This window comes from Phocoena sinus, chromosome 3 (genome assembly GCF_008692025.1).
Source record: "Phocoena sinus isolate mPhoSin1 chromosome 3, mPhoSin1.pri, whole genome shotgun sequence".
Taxonomy (NCBI): Eukaryota; Metazoa; Chordata; class Mammalia; order Artiodactyla; family Phocoenidae; genus Phocoena; species Phocoena sinus.
This window is the reverse complement of record NC_045765.1, coordinates 54,773,427-54,798,650: the sequence shown is the minus strand read 5'-3', so window position 1 is coordinate 54,798,650 and position 25,224 is coordinate 54,773,427. Positions and strand designations below refer to the sequence as shown.

Sequence of the window (25,224 nt, the reverse complement as noted above, 5' to 3'; positions counted from 1 at the left end):
TGAACTGCCAAAAGCAATCCCCCAAATAGTCCCAAAGTAATAGGCATAACTGGATATTTTATCCTTTTATTGAATCCACATTGAGACAGGCTTTTAAAAGTTTATGGAGGGCTTCCCTGGTGGCGCAGTGGTTGGGAGTCCGCCTGCCGATGCAGAGGACGTGGGTTCGTGCCCCGGTCTGGGAGGATCCCACGTGCCGCGGAGCGGCTGGGCCCGTGAGCCGTGGCCGCTGGGCCTGCGCGTCGGGAGCCTGTGCTCCGCAACGGGAGAGGCCACGGCAGTGAGAGGCCCGCGTAACAAAAAAAAAAAAAAAAAAAAAAAAAAAAAAGTTTATGGAAAGTAGGACAAAAAAGTATGAGAATTGAGTGCCTTTGGCACATCTGATTGACACAAATGTATTCAAGTCATTTATGTGTATAGTTATGTATAACTCATTCTGGGAACTTAAGATTTTTCCCACAAGTGTTACGATATTTAAAATTTGATCTTGTGTGTCAGAACTTAAATATAAAATGCCTAAAACTACATTTGAAAATTCAAGTGATTCTCACAAGGAAAAAAAAGTTGTAACTTTGTGAGGTGATAGATGTTAACTAAACTTACTGTGGTAATAATTTCATAATATATACTGTTAGCAGTCACTCCCATTCTTCCTTTCCTGACTCTTCAGGAGACCATTAATCTTCTTTCTGTCTCTGGGGATTTGCCTGTGCTGGACATTTCATATAAATGGAATTGTACAATATGTGACTTTTTGTGCATTCTTTCATGCTAAGCATGATATTTTCAACGTTGTCAGTGTTATAGCGTGTGTCAGTACTTGGCTGAATAATATTCCATTGTATGGATATACCACATTTTGTTTATCCATTTACTAATTAACAGACATACGGGTTTTTTTCCACTTTTTGTCTACTATGCATAATGCAGCCATGAACTTTTATGTACAAGTTTTTGTATGAACATGTATGTTTTCAGTCTTCTTAGGTATATACATAGAAGTGGAATTACTGGGTCATATGGTAATTCTGTGTTTAATTTTTGAAGAACTGCCGAACAGTGTCCCACAGTGGCTTCATCATTTATACTTCCACTAGCAATGTACAAAGGACCTTACTTTTTTGAGAGTAGACCATTCGTCACTTTCTAAGTGCATCTTCAAGCCCATTTTTTATTTCATTCCCTTACTCTCCACCCACATGTCTGACCACCTACTGAAATTCTATGCATCCTTCAAAGCCTAGCTCAAATGCTACTTCTTGTACAAAGTCTTCTTGGATTACTGGGGCTAGAAGTGATTTCTCTTTAATGCATATAGTTTTACCATTTATTTCTCTTGGAGGCCTTTTGTGATAGTTGTTGGTGTCTTTGACATTTCTTCTACCACATTTTTATACTCTCTTGGTATTGTACTTTGTATAAAACAGGACTTCAATAAATATTGGAGAATGAATGGGAGAGAATTGGAAATCCTTAACTTGGATTTTTTAAAAGTTACATAATACATGTGATCTGTATTCATCTCTGTAATATGTGTAATACTACATCAGAACAGTGCTGCTTATAAAATAGACATATTAACATCTAAATACCATATTTAATAAATTTCAGAATTTGGAATGGTTTTTATCCTTACAACTGGCAGGTATATGTATCTGCAAATATGTAATATTTTCTTGCACTTGCAACAGGCTCTTTGTTGTACAAGCAGTTACCTTTCAAATCATTTGAAAACTGGTAGTCTACATTTATCTGCTGGCATTGATCTAGAATGACATCTTTGTCTGTAATTATATATTAAAGAATCTGTATTACAACATAGTACATGGCTCAGTGTTACTGGGTCTGAAGTTAAAGATTTATTTTATAAAAATAAAGTACATCACTAGATAATAAAATATTGTTATATCCACATCATTTTAACTTTACTGTCTTTATTAAGATACCTTTATTTGGTCTCCATTGTGAAAATTGATGACCAACTAGTCAAGTATTCCAAATAATGTAGTCCAAATACTGTGGTCCTTTGTTTATTAATTTGTTAGGTAGTATCTATTGCCTAAGAGTTATATGGCCTGTGTTTTTTGGGTTTTTTTTTTTGCGGTACGCGGGCCTCTCACTGTTGTGGCCTCTCCTGTTGCGGAGCACAGGCTCCGGACACGCAGGCTCAGCGGCCATGGCTCCCGGGCCCAGCCGCTCTGTGGCATGTGGGATCTTCCCGGACCAGGGCACGAACCCATGTCCCCTGCATTGGCAGGCAGACTCTCAACCACTGTACCACCAGGGAAGCCCATATGGCCTGTGTTTGAAACCTGGCTTTGCCATTTATTAGCTGGCAGAAATACTTAACCTTTCTGATCCTGTTTTTCTGTCTGTCTACAAGTATATTAACCTCCCTGATTAGACACTTTTTTTTAATATATAAATTTACTTTATTTTTGGCTGCATTGGGTCTTCGTTGCTGCCCGTAGGCTTTTCTCTGGTTGCAGCAAGTAGGGGCTGTTCTTCGTCGTGGTGTGCAGGCTTCTCATTGTGGTGGCTTCTCTTGTGGCACGCGGGCTCAATAGTTGTGGCTCGTGGGTTCTAGAGCGCAGGCTCTGTAGTTGTGGTGCATGGGCTTAGTTGTTCCGCGGCATGTGGGATCTTCCCGGACCAGGGCTCAAACCCGTGTCTCCTGCATTGACAGGTGGATTCTTAACCACTGCAGCACCAGGGAAGCCCCAGACATATTTATATACTACAGACCTGTATAGGTATATAAATATGTACTCATGATTATATATACATGAGTACTCATATGTTCATGTTTGCATACATATACATACATACTTTTAGCAAAATAAATATCATACTGTTTTAAATCTTGTGGTTTTCACTTAATTTTATGACTGTTTTCTTATGCCATTAAATATGCTTCAAACACATTGTTCTTAATGACTGCATAGTGGTCCATTCTGTGAATATACAAAATGTACTTACCAAATCCCCTATTGTAGTTTTTTTCACTTCATTTCTGGAATTTTAATTAATGCTGCAATGAACATTCTTCCACATTTTTGTCTGGCATTCAGATAATTTTTTAAGGATAGATTTTTTTTAAAGTGGAATTACTGGGTCAAAGGGCATGTGCTTTTTAAAAATAAATTTATTTATTTATGGCTGCGTTGGGTCTTCGTTGCTGCACGCGGGCTTTCTCTAGTTGCAGTGAGAGGGGGCTACTCTTCATTGCAGTGCGTGGGCTTCTCATTGCAGTGGCTTCTCTTGTTGCGGAGCACAGGCTCTAGGCGTGTGGGCTTCAGTAGTTGTGGCACTCAGGTTCAGTAGTTGTGGCTCTTGGGGTCTAGAGCTCAGGCTCAGCAGTTGTGGTGCACAGACTTAGTTGCTCCGCGGCATGTGGGATCTTCCTGGAGCAGGGCTCAAACCCGTGCCCCCTGCATTGGCAGGCGGATTCTTAACCACTGCACCACCAGGGAAGTACGGCATGTGCTTTTTAAAGCATTTTGATACACATTTCCAAATTGCTTCCCAGAAAGGTTGTGCATATTTTATTTGGTAAGAAAATTTAGAATTAACTTGATTTGAAATTAGAGGGTTGCATGTTTATTTTCGTAAGTTGATTTTGCTTATAGGATTCATTTCAACAAATATGTATTGAATAAGTACTATGTACAAGGTATTCATAGGCTCAGAGGATAGAGCAGTGAACAAATGACTATGATTCCTAACCTAATAGAGTTTTCCTGTCTAGAGCAATTAGGATATTTGATAGTGGGTTAAATCTTCTTTAGTTTGTCAGAATTGAATATATTAATTGGAAGAGAGGAGAAACGATACTTTAATGACCTATTTATGCTATCTAGGCTTTCTACTATCTACTCCTGCATACATCTTCCTAGGGCCTCTGTTGATGTACTTGTTTCATTTAAAAAATGCTGCTTTTCAGGCTCTGTGGTAGGCACAGAAGATTCATTGCTCTCCAGGAAACTTTAATCTGGTGTGTCTGGGTTATATCTGTAGTCGTGTCTGAAGATAAGCAGATAGTCAGGAAGCTCCCTCAAAGTCCCTCCCTATAACCCCCTGTTTCTACAATAATTTATTTGGTTATATTTGAATTCCACATCAGAAGTCATATTACCTTAAATTGCTGTTATTCTAACAATATTAAGATCAGCTTCATGGATATTGCATCTTTAATTCCTAAACAGGTTGAATCATTTATTTTGGACCAAGAAGATCTGGATAACCCGGTGCTGAAAACAACATCAGAGATATTCTTATCAAGTACTGCAGAAGGAGCAGACTTACGCACTGTGGATCCAGAGACACAGGCACGACTAGAAGCATTGCTGGAAGCAGCAGGTACTTTATTTTCTCTTTTTCATCTTTTTAAAAGACTCCAGGGAATACCCTCGTGGTTCAGTGGTTGGGACTCTGCACTTTCACTGCCAAGGGCATGGGTTCGATCCCTGGTAGGGGAACTAAGATCCTGCAATCCACGTGGCATGGCTGGAAAAAAAAAAAAGACAAAAAAAACCCCCCCAAGACTCCATCTCTATACAAAGTTATAAAAGATTATCCCCAAATTATATATGTTATATAAAATTTGAAATCTGTAAAATTTGTTTTGTTTTTAATTTCCTAAAGAAAATGTTCACATTTTATGTTTAAAAAATTCTTGGTTGAAAGTTCTCAGTGAGTGATTTCTAGGCTCAACACTAACTTTTTTTTTAATTGAAGCATAGTTGATTTACAATGTTGTGTTAGTTTCAGCAAAGTGATTCAGTTTTACACATTTATATATTCTTTTCCATTATGGTTTACTACAAGTTATTGAGTATAGTTCCCTGCTATACAGTAACATTTAATCATTTTTTAAAATTTTATTTATTTTTAGCTATGTTGGGTCTTCCTTGCTGCGCGTGGGATTTCTCTAGTTGCGGCGAGTGGGGGCTATTCTTCGTTGAGGCGCACAGACTTCTCATTACGGTGGCTTCTCTTGTTGCGGAGCATGGGCTCTAGGCACGCAGGCTTCAGTAGTTGTGGCACGTGGGTTCCGTAGTTGCTGCTCGCGGGCTCTAGAGCTCAGGCTCAGTAGTTGTGGCGCATGGGCTTAGTTGCTCCACAGCACGTGGGATCTTCCCAGACCAGGGATCGAACCCGTGTCCCCTACATTGGCAGGTGGATTCTCAATCACTGTGCCACCAGTGAAGTCCCAAGACATATATATAGTATGTTAGGAATGTGTTTATTTTGATGATTCTTTTTATTCCTTTAACTTTCTCCTCTTATGAAAAAGCATAGGTAAAATTTATAGCAGATTGACTTTTAGTCCATCTAACGTGTCTTTTTGGAACTGACCGAAACTTAAAATTAGATTGAACAAAACAATTTAAGTATCTAGCAGAAGATGGTTTAATTTAGAGCAGACGGTTTAATTTAAACCTTCTTTAAAAAAAGTTTCCATTGCAGGGGGCAGAGATTTGATCCCTGGTTGGGGAACTAAGATCCTGCGTGCAGTGCAGTGTGGCCAAAAAAAAAAAAAAAAATCACATTAGTAATTGCTTTGGTGTCCCTCCCTTCTTTGGATTTATTGTGAGTCTCCTACTTTTGATTTAGGAATAGTCTATGTAAGATTCCTGAAATAGGAGTGCCATGGCCACCCCATATATAAAAATTTTTTATTTTTTAATTTTTTTCCTGTGCTTTAGAACCAGCTTAGAGCAGAGAGAAATGTGGAGAAAATGCATTTTTCTTCTCCATGTCTTTTCTGGACTAAGTTACTTTCCTTCCCTAAATCAAGCTTTGTTTACTGGTGATAGTACATCTCCTCTCTAGTTTAGGCTGACATTTCACTCATACTGTGGGTACTACTCCAAGACCCCTAATTAAGGATTTTAAATCTATTTCTCTTTTTTCTGGCCACCTCATGAGTCTCACTCAGGGATGGCTCTTTTCTGCTACATTGAGCATTTTTCGTTAGGTTCATGGTTAAGTATAAGTACTTATATACTTATACCTTATATAAGATACCTTAGAATTGCTTGCTTTTCTTACCTATATTGTGAGAGAGAAAATAAACCTTGAAAATCATGTCTTCCAGGAGGTGTGAGAAATTACTGAATTTTAAAATTTTGTGTGTTTTGACAATTTAAACTCCAGGCATTGTTGGATATGATATTTATCCAAAGAAATTGTCAGATGTTTTTTAAAATGATGTACTCCTTTGAAGCCCTGTGCAAGTCAGTTGGCTTAATGAATACTTTTTTGTTCATTAGTATTTTCATTTGCTTTTTGGACATTGTGTTGAGCCTATAACATTTAAGACTTATGCATTGTTTTCAATTATGAGAATGTGTTAGACGTTACTAGGCTTCTTAAGAAGATAGAATTCTTAATGCTATTTTAACCAAAAAAATTGAAGTTGAAAATATTTTTTTCTTTAAGATTCTTTGAGATTTTTAAAGAAAATTAAGAATTAAGGGCATTTCAAGAAGAATTTTTAACAAGTCTTTTCTAAATTATAAATGTAATATATAAAATAGCTAAAACAATATGAAATGTAGTCAGTAGATTTTAAGCCTGCCCATTGTAAAGGTTTACATATACTTCCAGACTTTCCCTTGTAGTTATATAAATACATGTATATGTTTGAATATACATGATTTTTTTAAATGAAATTATATCATATTATACAAATTATAATTTTCTTTTTTTCACTTAATTTATTGTGGCCATCCTTCCATAACAGGATATGTTGATCTTTCTCCTTCTTTAAGGGTAAGATAATATTCTGTTGCTTGGATGCACCACAGTTTATTTTACCAATGGCTTATTGAAGGATTTTTACGTTATTTCCAATTTTTTTGGTATCACAAATAATGCTGTAGTTCATATCCATGTATATCTATAACTTTTCTTGCTTGTGCAAGTATCTTCATAGGACAGATTCCTAGAAAGTGATATTGCTGGGTCAGAGGATATTTTTGCATTCAAAATTTTGATTGCTTTTATCAAAGTGGTCCCTCAAGTTTATGCCAGTATACATTCCTATCAACAGCTTTCCTCAGTCTTCTTTTGGTCAATTTCATAGTTTGTGTTCATTCAATATTATCAATAAGTTGTGCGGTAGCTCTTTATAAATGATATAAATTCATTGGGTGTTAATTTTTCCAGTTTTTATTTTGCCTTAACTTTATTTATGGTGTCTTTAATTATATAGAAATTTTTATTGGAATTAAAAATGTTTAATATCACATTTACTAATTTTTTACTTTATAGCTTTTGTGATTTGGTCTCATGCTTAGAAAAACCTCCTCTACATCAGCAATAGAAAAATACTACATAGTATAATAGTACTTTTCAGATTTCATTTAAGCCTACCTGGTATTTATTTTTGTAAATGGTGTGAATTTGAGATCTTACCTAATTTTCAAATAACCAGTTTCTGAACAATATTTATGAAATAAGTCCTCCTATATCCACTGATTTGAAATGTCACCTTTATCATATATTGAATTCACAGATGATCTAAGTTCTTTTTTTGTTTGCTGCTATTACATATCCTTGATAAAATTATCTTTTTTCTTTGCAAGTATCATACTATCATACTGTTGTAATTGAATAGCATCACAATATATTTTTTATCTTATTGGGCAAGTTTCCCTTTTTTTGTTCTATAAAATTTTATTGACTGTTTCTCATTTTCAGCAGTAACAGGTGGTGATATTATCAACAAAATTTTGTTGCAGTAGTCACTGATTCCTCACTGAATCTAGACAAAAAGATTTATTGGCAACTTAGACTTACCATATTGTGAGTTCTGTAAGGACAGGAACTATGTCTTATTCCTTTCTGTCCCCCTAATGTCTGGCACATCATAAGCACATAATAAATACTAAATATGAGAATTAATTTATTTTAATTTACACTCTTGCCCCAGAAAATGGTTCTAGGTGGCTGTTCAATCAAAGGAAGAAACTGTTGGATTGTTTGTTTTAATATTACAGAATAGCCCCTTCATTAGTACTGAAAATAGATAGGATCCTATACTAGAGATCTTATGCTGTGATTGTACTTTGATAGAAATCTCATTCATTCATTACAGTAAGCATCATGTTAAGTTAAATTTGGAGTTAGGTAGAGGATAAATTAGTATTATGTGCACTGTAAAGATGAAAAGACTAAAACATAGGTGTTATGCAATGGCCTTTTGACATTAGTGACAAAATTGAAATTATCAGCTTTGCATATGGAGATTATGCCATTTTGCCTTAGAGAATAGTGTTTAGAAATGTAATTACAGTTTACACATTTATGCTTTTTCTTTCCCTGAACTGATGGATGCACACTGAAGGAATTGGCAAATTGTCAACTGCTGATGGTAAAGCCTTTGCAGATCCTGAGGTACTCCGAAGACTGACATCTTCAGTAAGTTGTGCACTGGATGAAGCTGCTGCTGCACTGACACGGATGAGAGCAGAAAACAGCCACAATGCAGGACAAGTAGACACGTATGTGTTTAATGACTTCTGCTGGGTATTCAATTCAATATCTGGTTTTCATTTCTGAGGAAGTTACTTATTCTAAAGGTTATAGTAGGAAACTCTAAACTGACTGCCTAAGTAATAATAAATGAAATGGGTTGTTTATGCAATAATCTAGGTCCGTGTTACTCAAATATGGTCCATGGGCTAGCAGCGTCAGCATCATAGAAATTCAGAATTTCAGACCCCATCTTGGATCTATTGAATCAGAATCTACCTTTGAACAAGAAACATTGGCTATTTGTATGCACATTAAAGTTTGAGATTCACTGATTTTGTTAGTCATTCTGCAGTAAAAATTTTACTTAGATTTTTACCTTCTATTTCATCTAGTCACCTCACTGTTATCAAATAAAATTTTAAGACATAGGATTATATCCCAAATGTCTTTGGGAATCATTACATTAGTTTAAAAAATTGTGCATCTAATGCTGTATAACGTTTATTTAAAATTTAATATGAGAGTATGTTAGGACATTTTGAAAGATAAAAATGACAGCTGTTTTCATATTTATTTATTGCCTTTCTGGCTTGGTTCACATACATGAAAAATTAGTATTGCAAACAAATATTCAAATAATTTTCTTCTTACCATATCAGATTTTTCTATATATGACTAACCGTATATATTTAATGTAACTCGTTGTCATAGGACCTTGAGTCTTTCTTTGTTGGTTTTGTTTTCAGTCGCAGTCTGGCGGAGGCTTGTTCAGATGGGGATGTGAATGCTGTTCGTAAATTGCTAGATGAAGGCAGAAGTGTAAATGAACATACAGAAGAAGGAGAAAGCCTGCTGTGTTTGGCTTGTTCAGCCGGGTATTATGAATTAGCACAAGTAAGCAGAAATAATCTTTAGTGATCAAAATTGTGGAAGAGTTTTGATGTTTTGTTTATTTTTATCATTAATAAAAGAAATTATCATTAGAAGCCAAGGTCTTTCCTTTTTGGCAGTAGGTAAAATAGAAACTGATGCATAATTAATTTTTGTTGTCTGTACATGCAACTTGGCATGGTCTGTTTTTTTCTGCCACTTACTCAAAAATAGTCCTAATGAATAAGGAAAACATAGAAATAATAATAATATTTTAAACTTGCCTTTAGAAATAATATACAAGTATAATGAAAGATATTGATTTATTTTCATTTCATCTAGATTATCCCAATTCTTTTAGTTTTTTTTTTTTTTCCTGTTAGAGCAATTTTGGGAAATAGCCATGTGTTTACCAGTTAGTTTGTGTCTTGTGAGTATAGTTTTGCTGTTCTCTTGCTAAATAATCCTGAGCATAACACTAATTCTTTGACAGGAGCAGTTAAATTGTATAATTGGATGGTTAATGTGATTACCTACTTTACTTAAAGATTACTATGTAATGATATTGTAAAATATAACATCTAACCAGGTGTTTTGAGCAGTGAACATCATTGGCATATTTTCCCAAAAGGTGATTATTTTTTATTTTTCCTTGCCTCCACTCTAAAAGAATATCTTCCCAGATTCAATATATTCTTTAGAAGTAATGTTAATAGTAAGAATTGACAGTTTCTCTCTGTGTGCATATGTGTTTTAAAGGTATTGCTTGCTATGCATGCTAATGTTGAAGACAGAGGGAATAAAGGAGATATAACCCCCCTAATGGCAGCATCCAGTGGAGGTTATTTAGATATTGTGAAATTATTACTTCTTCATGATGCAGATGTCAACTCCCAGTCTGCAACAGGTATGTAGAAAATGATGTGTTAATTTTAGGAAAACAAATTGATATAAATAACTATAACCTGAGAGATAAAAATTTGATTCCTAGGGAAAACTGGTTGTAAACATACAGAAAAATCATAGCCCTTGTTTAGAATCTGTGAGTAAAATATAGATTAATTTGATATCTTTAAAAGTCTTTGAAACACTCTTACATTCTGTTTGGTCAAGATTGAGAGTTTTGGGCTTCCCTGGTGGCGTAGTGGTTGAGAGTCCGCCTGCCGATGCAGGGGACACGGGTTCATGCCCTGGTCCGGGAGGATCCCATATGCCTAGGAGCGGCTGGGCCCGTGGGCCATGGCCGCTGGGCCTGCGCGTCCGGAGCCTGTGCTCCGCAACGGGAGCGGCCGCGGCGGTGAGAGGCCCGCGTACCGCAAAAAAAAAAAAAGGTTGACAGTTTTTTTGCTGGGGGCAATTTCTTTTTTGCCACAATATATATAATGTACAAAGAGGCAAATTTATGAACTGTATCTTTCACAATTCTTTATCTCATTTAAATACAACTCCCTTATATAGATTAACCTGAGAGTCAAAACCCTATAGAGTTTTTTCTGTCAAGTGTACAGAATGCATTTACTAATAAGATATTCTGCTGCAGCATGAAAGCTACTCTAGTAAGGTTCTTTATAAGCCTCGGTCATATGTCTTGAGTTATAGCTGTACATTTAGTAATGAGATTCCTTGGATTTAGTGAGGCAAGCACATGGCTTAAAATACAGTTTCAATAATGAAAGTATATCAGTCTTCCATACCATTAAGTATATATTAAATGTAGCCTAATTTATTTTTTAAACGACCATGACTTCTTAGAAAGGATTATAGGTTACTTTGCTGACCACCTTGTCTAGGTCATAGTAATATTAATATCCTCCATGTCTGAGACTGTTAAACAGTTGAATTCTGAACAAATTGGGTTTGAAATGATAGTTTTCTTGCTGAACCTTTAAAACAGTCTTCTTTAATCTCACACTGTTGGATGGTTAAATCATCTCCCTACTCCCTTTAATAAATAAGAGTCCTCAAAACAAAATCAGGAAAGGAATAAGTGGCAAATCAGGGAATAATGACCTTTTAAATAAATTTTATTTTGAAGGAATTATGCTGAGAGGGATTTATATCTGTCTCCCTGGGTCTCATAAATGTAGACTAAATGAATAAATGTGTAAAGATAAAGGAGAGGTAAAAGAAAATTAAGAAATGAATGTACATAGAAAGAAAATGTTAAGTGTTTCTAAGTTGTACTGTGTTGAAAGAAAAAGCAATAACTTTGAGTGGTACATTAAAATATATTATATGAAAATATGTTGGAAATGATTTTTCAAGATGGCACTTAATCTTATTTTACAAGCTAAGGAAATATGGAGAAAGGTAAATTGGTTTGTTTATAATAAGCCTTTTAATTAGTGAAAAAATTAAGATGATGCTTCTAACCAATACAACAAAAAAATGAGATAATAGTTCTAGTGGTTTATGTAAGGTAATTGAAGAGATAGAACTAGAGCAGTAGTATAATCATAGTTATATCAGTTTTATCATAATTTTTAATTTCTTTTTCTTTTTTAGGAAACACTGCACTAACTTATGCCTGTGCTGGAGGATTTGTTGACATTGTGAAAGTGCTACTTAATGAAGGCGCAAATATAGAAGATCACAATGAAAATGGACATACCCCCTTAATGGAAGCAGCCAGTGCAGGTCATGTGGAAGTTGCAAGAGTTCTTCTAGATCATGGGGCAGGCATCAACACTCATTCTAACGAATTCAAAGAAAGTGCTCTTACACTTGCATGCTACAAAGGTACTCTATAAATATATATATGTTTATAGGGTTTTTTTCATAGCAACTTTGAATATTTAAATATTTGAATATTGAGTATTTGAGTTAATTTTATATTTCTTATACTTTCCCTGTGCTATAAAATTATCTAGCTTCTAAGAGATTATATAGAAAGTCCATTTTAGCATGTATTTCCTGAAGTATAGTTTCATAGTATATGTTTTTTTATTATTTTAATTCAAATTTATTCAACTAGCTATAAGGTCAACCAAAACTCTTAGCACAGACTTAGAGGGTTTCCATTCTTTAATAACTTTTGTTTTATATGATTTTTCCAACCTTTATTTTAAAAATAATACACACTCAATAATAATCACACTTGATATAGAAAACCTGAAAAACACAGAATAGTGTAAAGAAGTTTTACAGTGACATGTAATGCTACCATCTAAAGATTTAAAAAGCATGTAAACAATATTTTAGTATATTTACTTCTAGTTTGTTTTTTAAGTACATTTATAAACAAATATATATACACTTGACTCTTACAACATGGTTTTGAACTGCACAGGTTCACTTACATACAGACTTTTTTCAGTAAGTGTGTACTATAGTACTAAACAATCCAAAGTTGATTGAATCCTCAGATGTGGAACTATAATCAAAGATGGTAGCTAGGGCTCCAGCAATCCATATTCTAGGAAGGATGAAGAGGGTAAGGGCAAAATGAGGAATGCCTTCCAACTTAGTAAGCTACCTTTAAGGAATCTTCCTAGAAGTTCTGCCTTATAAGTCCCTTTTACATCTCATTGGCTACACATAGTAGCAAGGGAGGCTGGAAAATGTAGTCTTTTAGTCAGGCCTGTTGCCACTGAGATGAAATCGGGAGTTCTGTTATTAAGGAAAAATGAGAGAATGTATATTGGGTAGGAAACTAGCAATCTCTGCCAAATACATCAAATGGATGCACCATAATTGCCTATTGTTGGACACTTGCATTGTTCCCAGTTTTTCACTATTATTAAAAACACTGTGATAACATCCTTGTGCAGACATCTTTGCCTAATCTCTGATTATTTCCTTAGGATAAATTCCTGGAAGTGGAATTGCTGGGTCAAAGGGTATGGACATTTTTAAGGCTTTTGATACATATTGCCAAATTGCCTTCTAGAAAGGTTGAACCAATTTACACTCCCACCAGCAGTGTTTGAGAGTGCCCTTTACCCCACCCTACACCCTCACCAACACTGGGTATTATTCTTTTTAATATTTGCCATTTTGATAGTAAAAAATGGTGTCTTATTTTAATTTGCAATTTTTTAATAGGAAGGTTTAATATTTTTTTCATCAGTTTAATATTCATTTTCATTTCTTTTTTTGAATTACCATTTCATGTCCTTCATCCATTTTTCTACTGGAGTGTTTGTCTTTTTCTTATTGACTATTATAAGGCTTTTTATATACTAAATATATCAGGAGGGTTGAAATTATTTTGAATGGAGTTTTCTCTGACTGCTCATTGCCACAGTGAGTTTATGGTTATTATTTTAAAGCTTTTTTTCTGAAAAATATGATCCAAACATACTTTACCTGGCATTCTATTTGATTTCAGTGTTTTGATTTATATTTTATACAGAGTAAATCAAAGAATAAGTATTATTACTTTATTGCTTTACTTGAATTAATGTGCTTTGAACTAATTCAGTCTTTAAAACCTAGATAAGACCTTGACGAGAGCCTGCTTATTATTTTGGATTGGCTTTGTAAAATTGTCATTGATTTCTTTATTGAACGCAAAATAAGTTCTCTTGTAAATTTTTGTATAGACACCTGAAAGAAAAAGATTCCCTATTTTAATACTTATATATTAAATTGATAGTTCTTGAGAAATATAGTTTTAAAATTTGTGTTCTTTTTTTTAAAGGCCATTTGGATATGGTTCGCTTTCTGCTTGATGCTGGTGCAGATCAAGAGCACAAAACAGATGAGATGCACACTGCCTTAATGGAGGCTTGCATGGTAATTTTAAATTGCACTCACATGAGATTTTGTGGGAAGAAAGGGTCATATGTGTTTCAGCCTTTGAGAATTATTTGTATTCTTTTGGAAAAATCATTATTATGAGATGGTAAAGATCTTGAAAATTTTGTACATTATCAGAGAGGGAAGGGGGAGTTTACGATGTTTTGTTTATCTTTTGATAGTAAATCTGTTAATGTAAGAAATCATACAAAAGGCAGGCTTGGCTATGTCATTTTCAACACACTGATGTACTTTTATTTTCTTCCCAATTCTTTCATTATGGTAAAATACACATATCATAAAATTTACCATGTTAACCATTTTTGAGAGTTATTAAGTATATGCATAATGCTGTGCAACCATCGCTACCATCCATTTTCGGAACTCTTTTCATCTTTATAAAACTGAAACTCTGTTTCCATTAAACGGCAACTTTCCATTCCCCACTTCTTCCTATTCCTTGTGATCACCATTCCACTTTCTGTCTCTATCATTTTGACTACATTAAGTGCCTCATATAAGTGGAATCATACAATATTTGTCTTTTTGTGACTGACTTATTTCAGTTAGCATGATGTCCTCAGGTTCATCCGTGTTGTAGCATATGTCAGAATTTCCTTTGTTTTTTAAGGCTACATAATATTTTATTGTATGTACCACATTTTGCTTATCCATTTATCCACTGATGGACACATGCATCGCCTCCATGCTTTAGCTATTGTGAATAATGCTGCTGTGAACACGGGTGTATAAATATCTGTTTGAGTCCTGTTTTCAGTTCTTTTGGATATATACCCAAAAGCGAGATGCCTTGATCATATGGTAATTCTGTTTTTAATGTTTTGAGGAACCACCACCATACTGTTTTCCACAGCAGGTGTACCATTTTATGTTCCCACCAGTAGTGTACGAGGGTTCCATTTTCTCCACATCCTCACCAACACTTGTTATTTTCTGGGTGTTTTGGGGTTTTTTTTAACTTAATTTTTATTTTTTTGGCTGCGATGGGTCTTCATTGCTGCGCGTGGGCTATCTCTAGTTGCGGCGAGCAGGGGCTACTTTTCATTGCAGTGCACAGGCTTCTCATTGTGGTGGCTTCTCTTGTTGCAGAGCACGGGCTCTAGGCGCATGGGCTTCAGTAGTTATGGCACATGGACTCAGTAGTTGTGGCTCGTGGGCTCTAGAGCGCAGTAGTTGTGGCTCATGGGCTCTAGAAAGCAGGCTCAGTAGTTGTAGTGCATGGGCTTAGTTGCTCCGCGGCGTGTGGGATCTTCCCGGACCAGAGCTCGAACCCATGTCCCCTGCATTTTAAGGCGGATTCTTATCCACTGTGCCACCAGGGAAGTCTCTTTCTTTTTTTTTTTTTTTTTTTTTTCTGATAGTAATCATCCTGATGTTTATAGCTTTGATTTTCATTTTCCTCACTGTAGGTTTTATTTGCATTTCCCTAATGATTAGTGATATTGAGCATCTTTTCATGTGCTTATTGGCCATTTGTATATATTCTGGAGAAATGTCTATTCAAGTCATTTGCCCATTTTTTAATTAGCCTATTTTTTGTTGATGAGTTTTAGGAGTTCTTTATATATTCTGGATATTAATCCCTTATCAGATACATGATAAATATTTTCTCCCATTCTGTGGGTTGCCCTTTTACTCTGTTGATAGTGTGCCCTTTTGTGCACAAAGTTGTTTGTTTTTTTTGTTTTTCTTTTTCAAAAGTTTTTAATTTAAGTTCAGTTTATCTATTTTTGTTGTTGTTGCCTGCGCCTTTGATGTCATATCCAAGAAATCATTGCCAAATCCAATATCATGAAGCATTAGTCCTGTGTTTTCTTCTCAAAGTTTTATAGTTTTAGCTCTTATATTTAGGTCTTTGATCCATTTTGAGTTAATTTTTGTATATGATGTTAGTTAAGGGTTAAATTTCATTCTTTTGCATGTGGATATCCAGTTTTGCCAGCATCAGTGTGGAAAAGACTGACTTTTCCCATTTGAATCGTCTTGACACTTGCCAAAAATTATCTCACCAATCATTTGACCCAGGTTTATTTTTGGGCTCTATTCTATTCCATTGGTCTGTATGTTTGTCTTTAAGCCAGGATGACAAAGTTGTGATTATTGTAGCTTTGTATAAGTTTTGACATCAGGAAGTGTGAGTCCTCCAGCTTTATTTTTCTTTTTCAAGATTGTTTTGGCTATTCAGGGTTTCTTTAAATTGCATATGAATTTTAAGATGGTCCTTTCTATTTCTGCAAAAAACTCCATTGGGCTTTGATAGAGATTACATTGAATCTGTAGATTGCTTTGGGTAGTACTGACATCTTTTTTTTGCGGGGGGTTGCCTGTGTTGGGCCTCGTTGCTGTGCACAGGCTTTCTCTAGTTGCGGTGAGTGGGGGCTACTCTTCATTGTGGTGTGTGGGCTTCTCATTGTGGAGGCTTCTCTTGTTGCAGAGCATGGGCTCTAGGCGCACGGGCTTCAGTAGCTGTGGCACACGGGCTCAGTAGTTTTTTTTAAATGGAACTTATACAATTTTTAAAAATTAATTAATTAATTTGGCTGCATTGGGTCTTAGTTGCAGCAAGTGGGCTCTTCGCTGTGGTGTGCGGTCTTCTGTCTAGTTGTGCGGGCTTAGTAGTTGCGGTACATGGGCTTAGTTGCCTTGCAGCATGTGGGGTCTTAGGTCCCTGACCAGGGATCAAACCCACATCCTCTGCATTGGGAGGCAGATTCTTAACCACTGGACCACCAGGGAAGTCCCAATCATGTGTTTTTTTCCCCTTATTCTGTTAATGTGGTATATTACATCAATCAGTTTTCGTATGTTGATCCATCCTTGAACTCCAGGAGTAAATCCCACTTGGTCATGGTGTATAATCCTTTTAATATGAGTTTAAGTCTTACCTCCTCTTTAATTTTGGGGGGAAGAATTTGAGAAGGATTGGAGCTAATTCTTCCTTAAGTGTTTAGTAGAATTCACCAGTGAAGCTATCAGGTCCAGGGGTTTTCTTTGTTGGGAGACTTTTTATTATTGATTCACTCTCCTTACTAGATATATGTCTGTTTACATTTTTTACTTGTTTGTGATGTAGCCTTGGTAGGTTTTGTGTTTCTAGGAATTTGTCCATTTCATCAAGGTTATTCAATTTGTTGGTATACAGTTGTTCATAGTTCTCTTTTATAATCCTTTCTAGTTCTATACTATCAGTAGTAATATCCCCTCTTTCATTTCTGATTTTAGTAATTTGAGTCTTCTTTTTCTTAGTTCTTCTAGCTTTGTTGATTTTGTTGATCTTTTTAAAGAAGGAGTTATTGGTTTCATTGATTTTTCTCTCTTGTTTTTTAGTCTTTATTTTATCTCTGCACTAATCTTTATTATTTCCTTCCTTCTGCTAGTTTTGGTTTAGTTTGTTCTTTTTTTTGTTTCTTTAATTGGTTTCTGGTTTGTATGATTTCTTAACCTGATTCTAGATTTAACACAGTTATGATTGGGTATGTTTTTGGAAAAGGACAGTAACATGTAACCCTAAAGTAATGTATTTGGCTTTAGTGTTATTACTGATAAAACTCTAATTTTGGAGGTAACAGACATCTTTCTAAAGGCTTTGTAGCTTCATATTAAAACCTTATAAAGTAAATTGACTAATATAATCTATGGATAACCTAGAATGCATTTATTTGCTTCTTTCCAGGATAACCTAGAATTAGATTTATCATGCAAGCATTTTGTATCAAAGAGAAATATTACCTTTAATGCTGTCAACATAAAATCTTTAGGTTAGAACCTTAAGTCAGTCTCTTTATTTCATAACTGAAAGAACTGAGAAACAAAGAAATTGGGTAATCTTGTCCCAAAACATGCAGAGTTAGATAGCAGATGTTGGAGTCCTGGGCACACCACAATCAATTGTGTAGGTTGTGCAACAGTATGTGGTAGCCCTTTCTAAGTCTAGGTCTTCTTTTTTCAGCTGAGTGTTTTTGCCACTAACGTTACCCTGACTCTTATTTAAACCAAATTTTAAAAATAAGAATATTTGTTAGAAAAATCATAGAAAAAATTTTGACACTAAACATGAAATATTTTACATATGCCAATAATTTTTTACTAACAGTTGCAAAATCTATTTAATGTAAATTTTCTGTTGATAGCACAAATTTTCCAAATAAACATGTTTCAAAGGATATTACTTAGCAAATATATTCTTTTGTTGATAAAACAGTGCTGGATTCCAAAAATGTATCCAACGTATTTGGTCATAGATCAGTCCAGGAACCATTTTTCTTCTACATCTGTAAGCACTTAGATATCATAGATATATGTATATCTGTGAAGCATACATCAAATTCAAAGAAATCAGAGCAATCTGAGTTTTTAAGACAGGTTTAATGACAAGAAAATTACCTGGAAGTACAAATGTTTTTTGAGATGTGATTAAGTAAAGCACTTTTTTGCCTGTGTTACTTCCAGTTGTATATTACTGCATAACAAATCACTCAAAACATAGTGGCTTAATACAATGGCCATGCATTATTTTTTATGATTCTGTGGGTTGATTGGATGGTTATTCTCTTTCTTTTTTTTTTAAATTTATTTATTCATTTATTTCTTTTTGGCTATGTTGGGTCTTTGTTGCTGTGTACGGGCTATCTCTAGTTGCAGGGTGAGTCGGGGCTACTCTTTGTTGCGGTGCTAGGGCTTCTCATTGCAGTGGCTTCTCTTGTTGCAGAGCAGGGCTCTAGGCGTTCAGGCCTCAGTAGTTGTGGCTCGTGGGCTGTAGAGCGCAGGCTAAGTAGTTGTGGTTCATGGGCTTAGTTGCTCTGTGGCATGTGGGATCCTCCTGGACCAGGGCTCAAACCTGTGTCCCCTGCACTGGCAGGCGGATTCCCAACCACCGCGCCACCAGGGAAGTCCCCGCATTTTTTAAATTAATTTTTATTGGAGTATATGTTATTCTCTTTCAATGTGTTGTTTAGTTTTAAACGTTTGAATGTTTGAAAATTTTCCTGTTGTCTGTTAATGATTTCTACTTTGATTACATTCTGATCAGAGAACACACTCTGTATGATTTGAGTTCTTTAATTCTTGAGGTTTGATTACCATGAGTAAAATAGATAGCTAGTGGGAACATGCTATAGAGCACAGGAAGCTCAGCTCGGTGCTCTGTGATGACCTAGATGGGTGGGATGGGTGGTGGGGGTGGTAGGGAGGTCTAAGAGGAAGGGGATATATGTATACATATAGCTGATTCACTTCATTGTACAGCAGAAACTAACACAGCATTGTAAAGCAGTTACACTCCAATAGAAAAAAAAGAAAGTAAACACCATAAAAAAAATTCTTGAGGTTTATTTTATAGTCAGGATGTGCATATATATTCCATGGGCATTTGAAAAGAATGAATATTCTGCTTTTGGTCAGTGGAGTGTTTTATTAAGACCTGTTGACAGATGGTGGAGTTCTTCTACATCCTTTCTGAATTTCTGTCTTAGCTGTTCTAACAGTTGTTGAGAGGGGGTGTTGAAATCTCCCAACTATGCTTGTGGATTTGTCTATTTCTTCTTCTAGTTGCTTCACTTTTCCCCCACATTTTGGAGCTTTGTTATTTTGGTACATGCCTTTTTTTTTTTTTCCCCTCATCCATTTTCTCAATTTTTTCCCTGTATTTATTTTTGATATATCTAGTAGTTATTTTGAAGTTCTTTTCTTCTAACTACTATATTTGATTCACTTCTGGGTCAACTTTTATTATTTTATATCTTGATGATCAGTTACTTTTTCTTGCCCCTTGATATGTCTAGTAATTTTTTTTGTAATCCATATGCTGTGGATGATCCATCCCTTTTCAAGGCCCTGGATTATCCTGTATTCCTTTTAAGACTGTTAAATTCTGTTCTAGCAGGCAGTTAAATTACCAGTGAATCACCCTGATCCTATTGAGGCTTAATTCAGCATCATTTTTACTCCTAGGTCCTTACTCTTTGGTCGTAAAAATGTTCACACTTTGTTTAGGATATATTTCCTTGGGCCATGGTTTGGAAGATGCCCAAAGAGAAAAAGTTAGAGTGAATGGAGGCTAAACAATACACTACTAAATAAATAAGAGATCACTGAAGAAATCAAAGAGGAAATCAAAAAGATACCTAGAGACAAATGACAATGAAAACATGACAACCCAAAACCTATAGGATGCAGCAAAAGCAGTTCTAAGAGGGAAGTTTATAGCAATGCAATCCTACCTCAAGAAGCATCTCAAATAAACAACCTAAACTTACACCTAAAGCAGTTAGAGAAAGAAGAACAAAAAAACCCCAAAGTTAGCAGAAGGAAAGAAATCATAAAGATCAGATCAGAAATGAAGGAAACAATAGCAAAGATCAATAAAACTAAAACCTGGTTCTTTGAGAAGATAAACAAAATTGATAAACCATTAGCCAGACTCATCAAGAAAAAAAGGGAGAAGACTCAAATCAACAGAATTAGAAATGAAAAAGGAGAAGTAACAACTGACACTGAAGAAATACAATGGATCATGAGAGCTTACTACAAGGAACTATATGCCAATAAAATGGACAACCTGGAAGAAATGGACACATTCTTAGAAAAGTACAGCCTACTGAGACTGAACCAGGAAGAGATAGAAAATATAAACAGACCAATCACAAGCACTGAAATTGAGATTGTGATAAAAAATCTTCCAGCAAACAAAAGCCCAGGACCAGATGGCTTCACAGGCAAATTCTATCAAACATTTTGAGAAGAGCTAACACCTATCCTTCTCAAACTCTTCCAAAATATAGCAGAGGGAGGAACACTCCCAAACTCATTCTACAAGACCACCATCACCCTGATACCAAAACCAGACAAAGATGTCACAAAGGAAGAAAACTATATGCCAATATCGCTGATGAACATAGATGCAAAAATCCTCAACAAAATACTAGCAAACAGAATCCAACAGCACGTTAAAAGGATCATACACCATGATCAAGTGAGGTTTATCCCAGGAATGCAAGGATTCTTCAATATGTGCAAATCAATCAGTGTGACACACCATATTAACAAATTGAAGGATAAAAACCATATGATCATCTGAATAGATGCAGAAAAAACTTTTGATAAAATTCAACACCCATTTATGATAAAAACCCTACAGAAAGTAGGCATAGAGGGAACTTACCTCAACATAATAAAGGCCATATATGACAAACCCACAGCCAACACCATTCTCAATGGTGAAAAACTGAAACCATTTTCACTAAGATCAGGAACAAGACAAGGTTGCCCACTCTCCCCACTATTAGTCAACATAGTTGAATCCAAATCGGAAAAGAAGTAAAGCTGTCACTGTTTGCAGATGACATGATACTATACATAGAGAATCCTAAAGACTCTATCGGAAAACTACTAGAGCTAATCAATGAATTTGGTAAAGTAGCAGGATACAAAATGAATGCACAAAAATCTCTTGTATTCCTACACACTAATGATGAAAAATCTGAAAGAGAAATTAAGGAAACACTCCCATTTGCCATTGCAACAAAAAGAATGAAATACCTAGGAATAAACCTACCTAAGGAGACAAAATACCTGTATGCAGAAAACTATGAGACACTGATGAAAGAAATTAAAGATGATACAAACAGATGGAGAGATATACCGTGTTCTTGGATTGGAAGAATCAACATTGTAAAAATGACTGTACTACCCAAAGCAATCTATAGATTCAGTGCAATCCCTGTCAAACTACCAATGGCATCTTTCACAGAACTAGAACAAAAAATTTCACAATTTGTATGGAAACACAAAAGACCCCAAATAGCCAAAGCAATCCTGAGAAAGAAAAACGGAGCTGGAGGAATCAGGCTCCCTTGCTTCAGACTATACTACAAAGCTACAGTAATCCAGACAGCATGGTACTGGCACAAAAACAGAAATAGAGATCAATGAAACAGGATAGAAAGCCCAGAGATAAGCCCACACACATATGGTCACCCTACCTTTGATAAAGGAGGCAAGAATATACAGTGGAGAAAAGACAGCCTCTTCAGTAAGTGGTGCTGGGAATACTGGACAGCTACATGTAAAAGAATGAAATTAGAACACTTCCTAACACCATACACAAAAATAAACCCAAAATGGATTAAAGACCTAAATGTAAGGCCAGACACTATAAAACTCTTAGAGGAAAACATAGGCAGAACACTCTATGACATAAATCACAGCAAGATCCTTTTAGACCCACCTCCTAGAGAAATGGAAATAAAAATAAACAAATGGGACCTAATGAAACTTAAAAGCTTTTGCATAGCAAAGGAAACCATAAACAAGACCAAAAGACAACCCTCAAAATGGGAGAAAATATTTGCAAGTAAAGCAACTGACAAAGGATTAATCTCCAAAATTTACAAGCAGCTCATGCAGCTCAATATCAAAAAAACAAACAACCAATCTAAAAATGGGCAGAAGGCCTAGATAGACATTTCTCCAAAGAAGATATACAGATAGCCAACAAACACATGAAAGGATGCTCAACATCACTAATCATTAGAGAAATGCAAATCAAAACTACAATGAGATATCACCTCACACCAGTCAGAATGGTGTGACTGGTCATAAAAAATCTGCAAACAATAAATGCTGGAGCGGGTGTGGAGAAAAGGGAACCCTCTTGCACTGTTGGTGGGAATGTAAATTGATACAGCCACTATGGAGAACAGTATGGAGGTTCCTTAAAAAACTAAAAATAGAACTATCATATGACCCAGCAATCCTACTACTGGGCATATACCCTGAGAAAACCATAATTCAAAAAGAGTCATGGGGCTTCCCTGGTGGCGCAGTGGTTGAGAGTCTGCCTGCCGATGCAGGGGACACGGGTTCGTGCCCCGGTCTGGAAAGATCCCTCATGCCACGGAGCGGCTGGGCCCGTGAGCCATGGCCACTGAGCCTGCGCGTCCGGAGCCTGTGCTCCGCAACGGGAGAGGCCACAACAGTGAGAGGCCCGCGTACCGCAAAAAAAAAAAAAAAAAAAAAGTCATGTATCGCAGTGTTCATTGCAGCTTTGTTTACAATAGCTAGGACATGGAATCAACCTAAGTGTCCATCAACAGGTGAATGGATAAAGAAGATGTGGCACATACATACAATGGAATATTGCTCAGCCGTAAAAAGAAACAAAATTGAGTTATTTGTAGTGACGTGGATGGACCTAGAGTCTGTCATACAGAGTGAAGTAAGTCAGAAAGAGAAAAACAAATACCATATGCTAACACATATATATGGACTCTAAAAAAAAAAAGTGTTCTGAAGAACCTAGGGGCAGGACAGGAATAAAGATGCAGACGTAGAGAATGGACTTGAGGATACGGGGAGGAGGAAGGGTAAGCTGGGACGAAGTGAGAGAGTGGCATGGACTTATATATGCTACCAAATGTAAAATAGATAGCTAGTGGGAAGCAGCCGCATAGTACAGGGAGATCAGCTCAGTGCTTTGTGACCATGTAGAGGGGTGGGATAGGGAGGGTGGGAGGGAGAAGCAAGAGGGAGGAGATATGAGGACATATGTATATGTATAGCTGATTCACTTTGTTATAAAGCAAAACTGGTGCACCATTGTAAAGCAATTATACTCCAATAAAGATGCTAAAAAATATATATATATTTTATTTAAAAAAAAGGGAGCATCTCAAATGCTCCCTTCTTTAAGTTACCATAACCCTAGCCCTAGCTTGGTTGCTGTCCAGTGCCTCCAGTTGTTTTATCTTTTTTCCCCAATTTTTATAGTTGTTTATGATAGAGAGTAAGTCCAATCCCAGCTGCTGCTCAAAGGCTAAGACTAAAGTCTTAGAATTTAAAAAAATTCTAATAATGGTATTAGGCCTTTAAGAGTGGATTATTCTTTTTTTAATTTCTTATTTTGTTCTTTTTTCCTTTGTTAGAAATAATATTGTTCATTAACATAAAAAAAGTGCTTAGTATAATTCCTCTGTAAGGTATGTACTCAGAATATGCTAGCAGAGTATATAAAGACTCTTCAAAAATTAAATTCAAGCAAAACAATTTCTTGGGAGCCTAGAGAAGCTGGGTGCAATAGTAGTTCCCTGATCTGTGGGCATTCATAAACCCTTATTTTCTTTTCAATTAGAATTGTATATCAAACACCAGTAACTCAATATAGGAATTTGGTTAAAATATATTTTATTTTACATATATTTGAAGTATTAGTAAAACTAAAATTTTAATGTGAAGTCATTTGTTTTTGACATCATGTCAAAAGTGGTTACAGCTAAGTTAGTTATTTAGTTAAGTATAATGAAACTCTAGATGGATCCTGAAACCTAATATTTAATTAAGGTTTCTTTAATTAATTCTTTAGTAAAAGAATTGCCCAACCTTATAAAACCTTATTTTTGTACTCAGTCTTTACTTTTCATTAGCAATATTTGGGTCATTTTTGAAATAAAGAACAATACCATTTGTCTTTATATGCACAACAGGAGTTAAGGAGTTACATAAAATTTTGTAGCATAGAATTTGAAACTAAAGAAATGTATGTATGAAGATAGAGGGATAGAATGGATACACTCCATGAGAATATTAATTGCCTTACTGTCTATGCAGATGGGCTCATGGTAAAATTATTTACAAGTGAATACGACTTATTTTTACATCTTTGTAAAATTCTTTGCCTCATTACAAGTTAGTGATGAGAAAAAATATAGGATCAGTCCACAGGGATTTACCTTGGTGACATAATCCCAAGTGGTAATGACTTAACAGAATTTGTTGTGTTACTTTATGCGAAGTCTTCTTTTCTTAAATAGATCTAACAGTTTCTACACTTAAACATGACACTTAAGTTTGAGGCTATAGCTATATTTGACTCTGGCTGTAGTATAAACAGTAATTATTTTATCTTGAGTTACTGTTGACTATGGATTTAACAATTTTTTGAACTTCAAAGAATGTGGAAATTCAAAATTATTTGGAGTTGTAACTGTATCTCACAAGTCTGATTCATGTGGAAAATTTTGGGCTTGCTCAAAAGTAAGGTAAAATAATTTTAATGGACTTTTGGTAAGATAGATTTCAAAAATTGTTCAGATGGTCGTGGTGATATATATGCCT

General features: G+C 35.5%; 1 protein-coding gene across 16 annotated transcripts in view; it reads left to right on the top strand.

Annotated features, from left to right (window-relative positions):
- Nucleotides 1-25,224, top strand: part of LOC116750720 (ankyrin repeat and KH domain-containing protein 1) — a 124,092-nt gene that overhangs the window by 19,244 nt on the left and 79,624 nt on the right. For all 16 annotated transcript variants that reach the window (XR_004349073.1, XR_004349072.1, XR_004349075.1 and 13 more), the window contains exons 2-7: nt 4,206-4,359; nt 8,354-8,510; nt 9,231-9,378; nt 10,114-10,261; nt 11,860-12,093; nt 13,997-14,091. Coding sequence is in view for 13 of the 16 variants with exons in the window: in XM_032625730.1 (XP_032481621.1) it covers nt 4,206-4,359; nt 8,354-8,510; nt 9,231-9,378; nt 10,114-10,261; nt 11,860-12,093; nt 13,997-14,091 (936 nt within the window). In the remaining 3 variants the exon portion in view is untranslated. The remainder of the gene's footprint in view (nt 1-4,205; nt 4,360-8,353; nt 8,511-9,230; nt 9,379-10,113; nt 10,262-11,859; nt 12,094-13,996; nt 14,092-25,224) is intronic.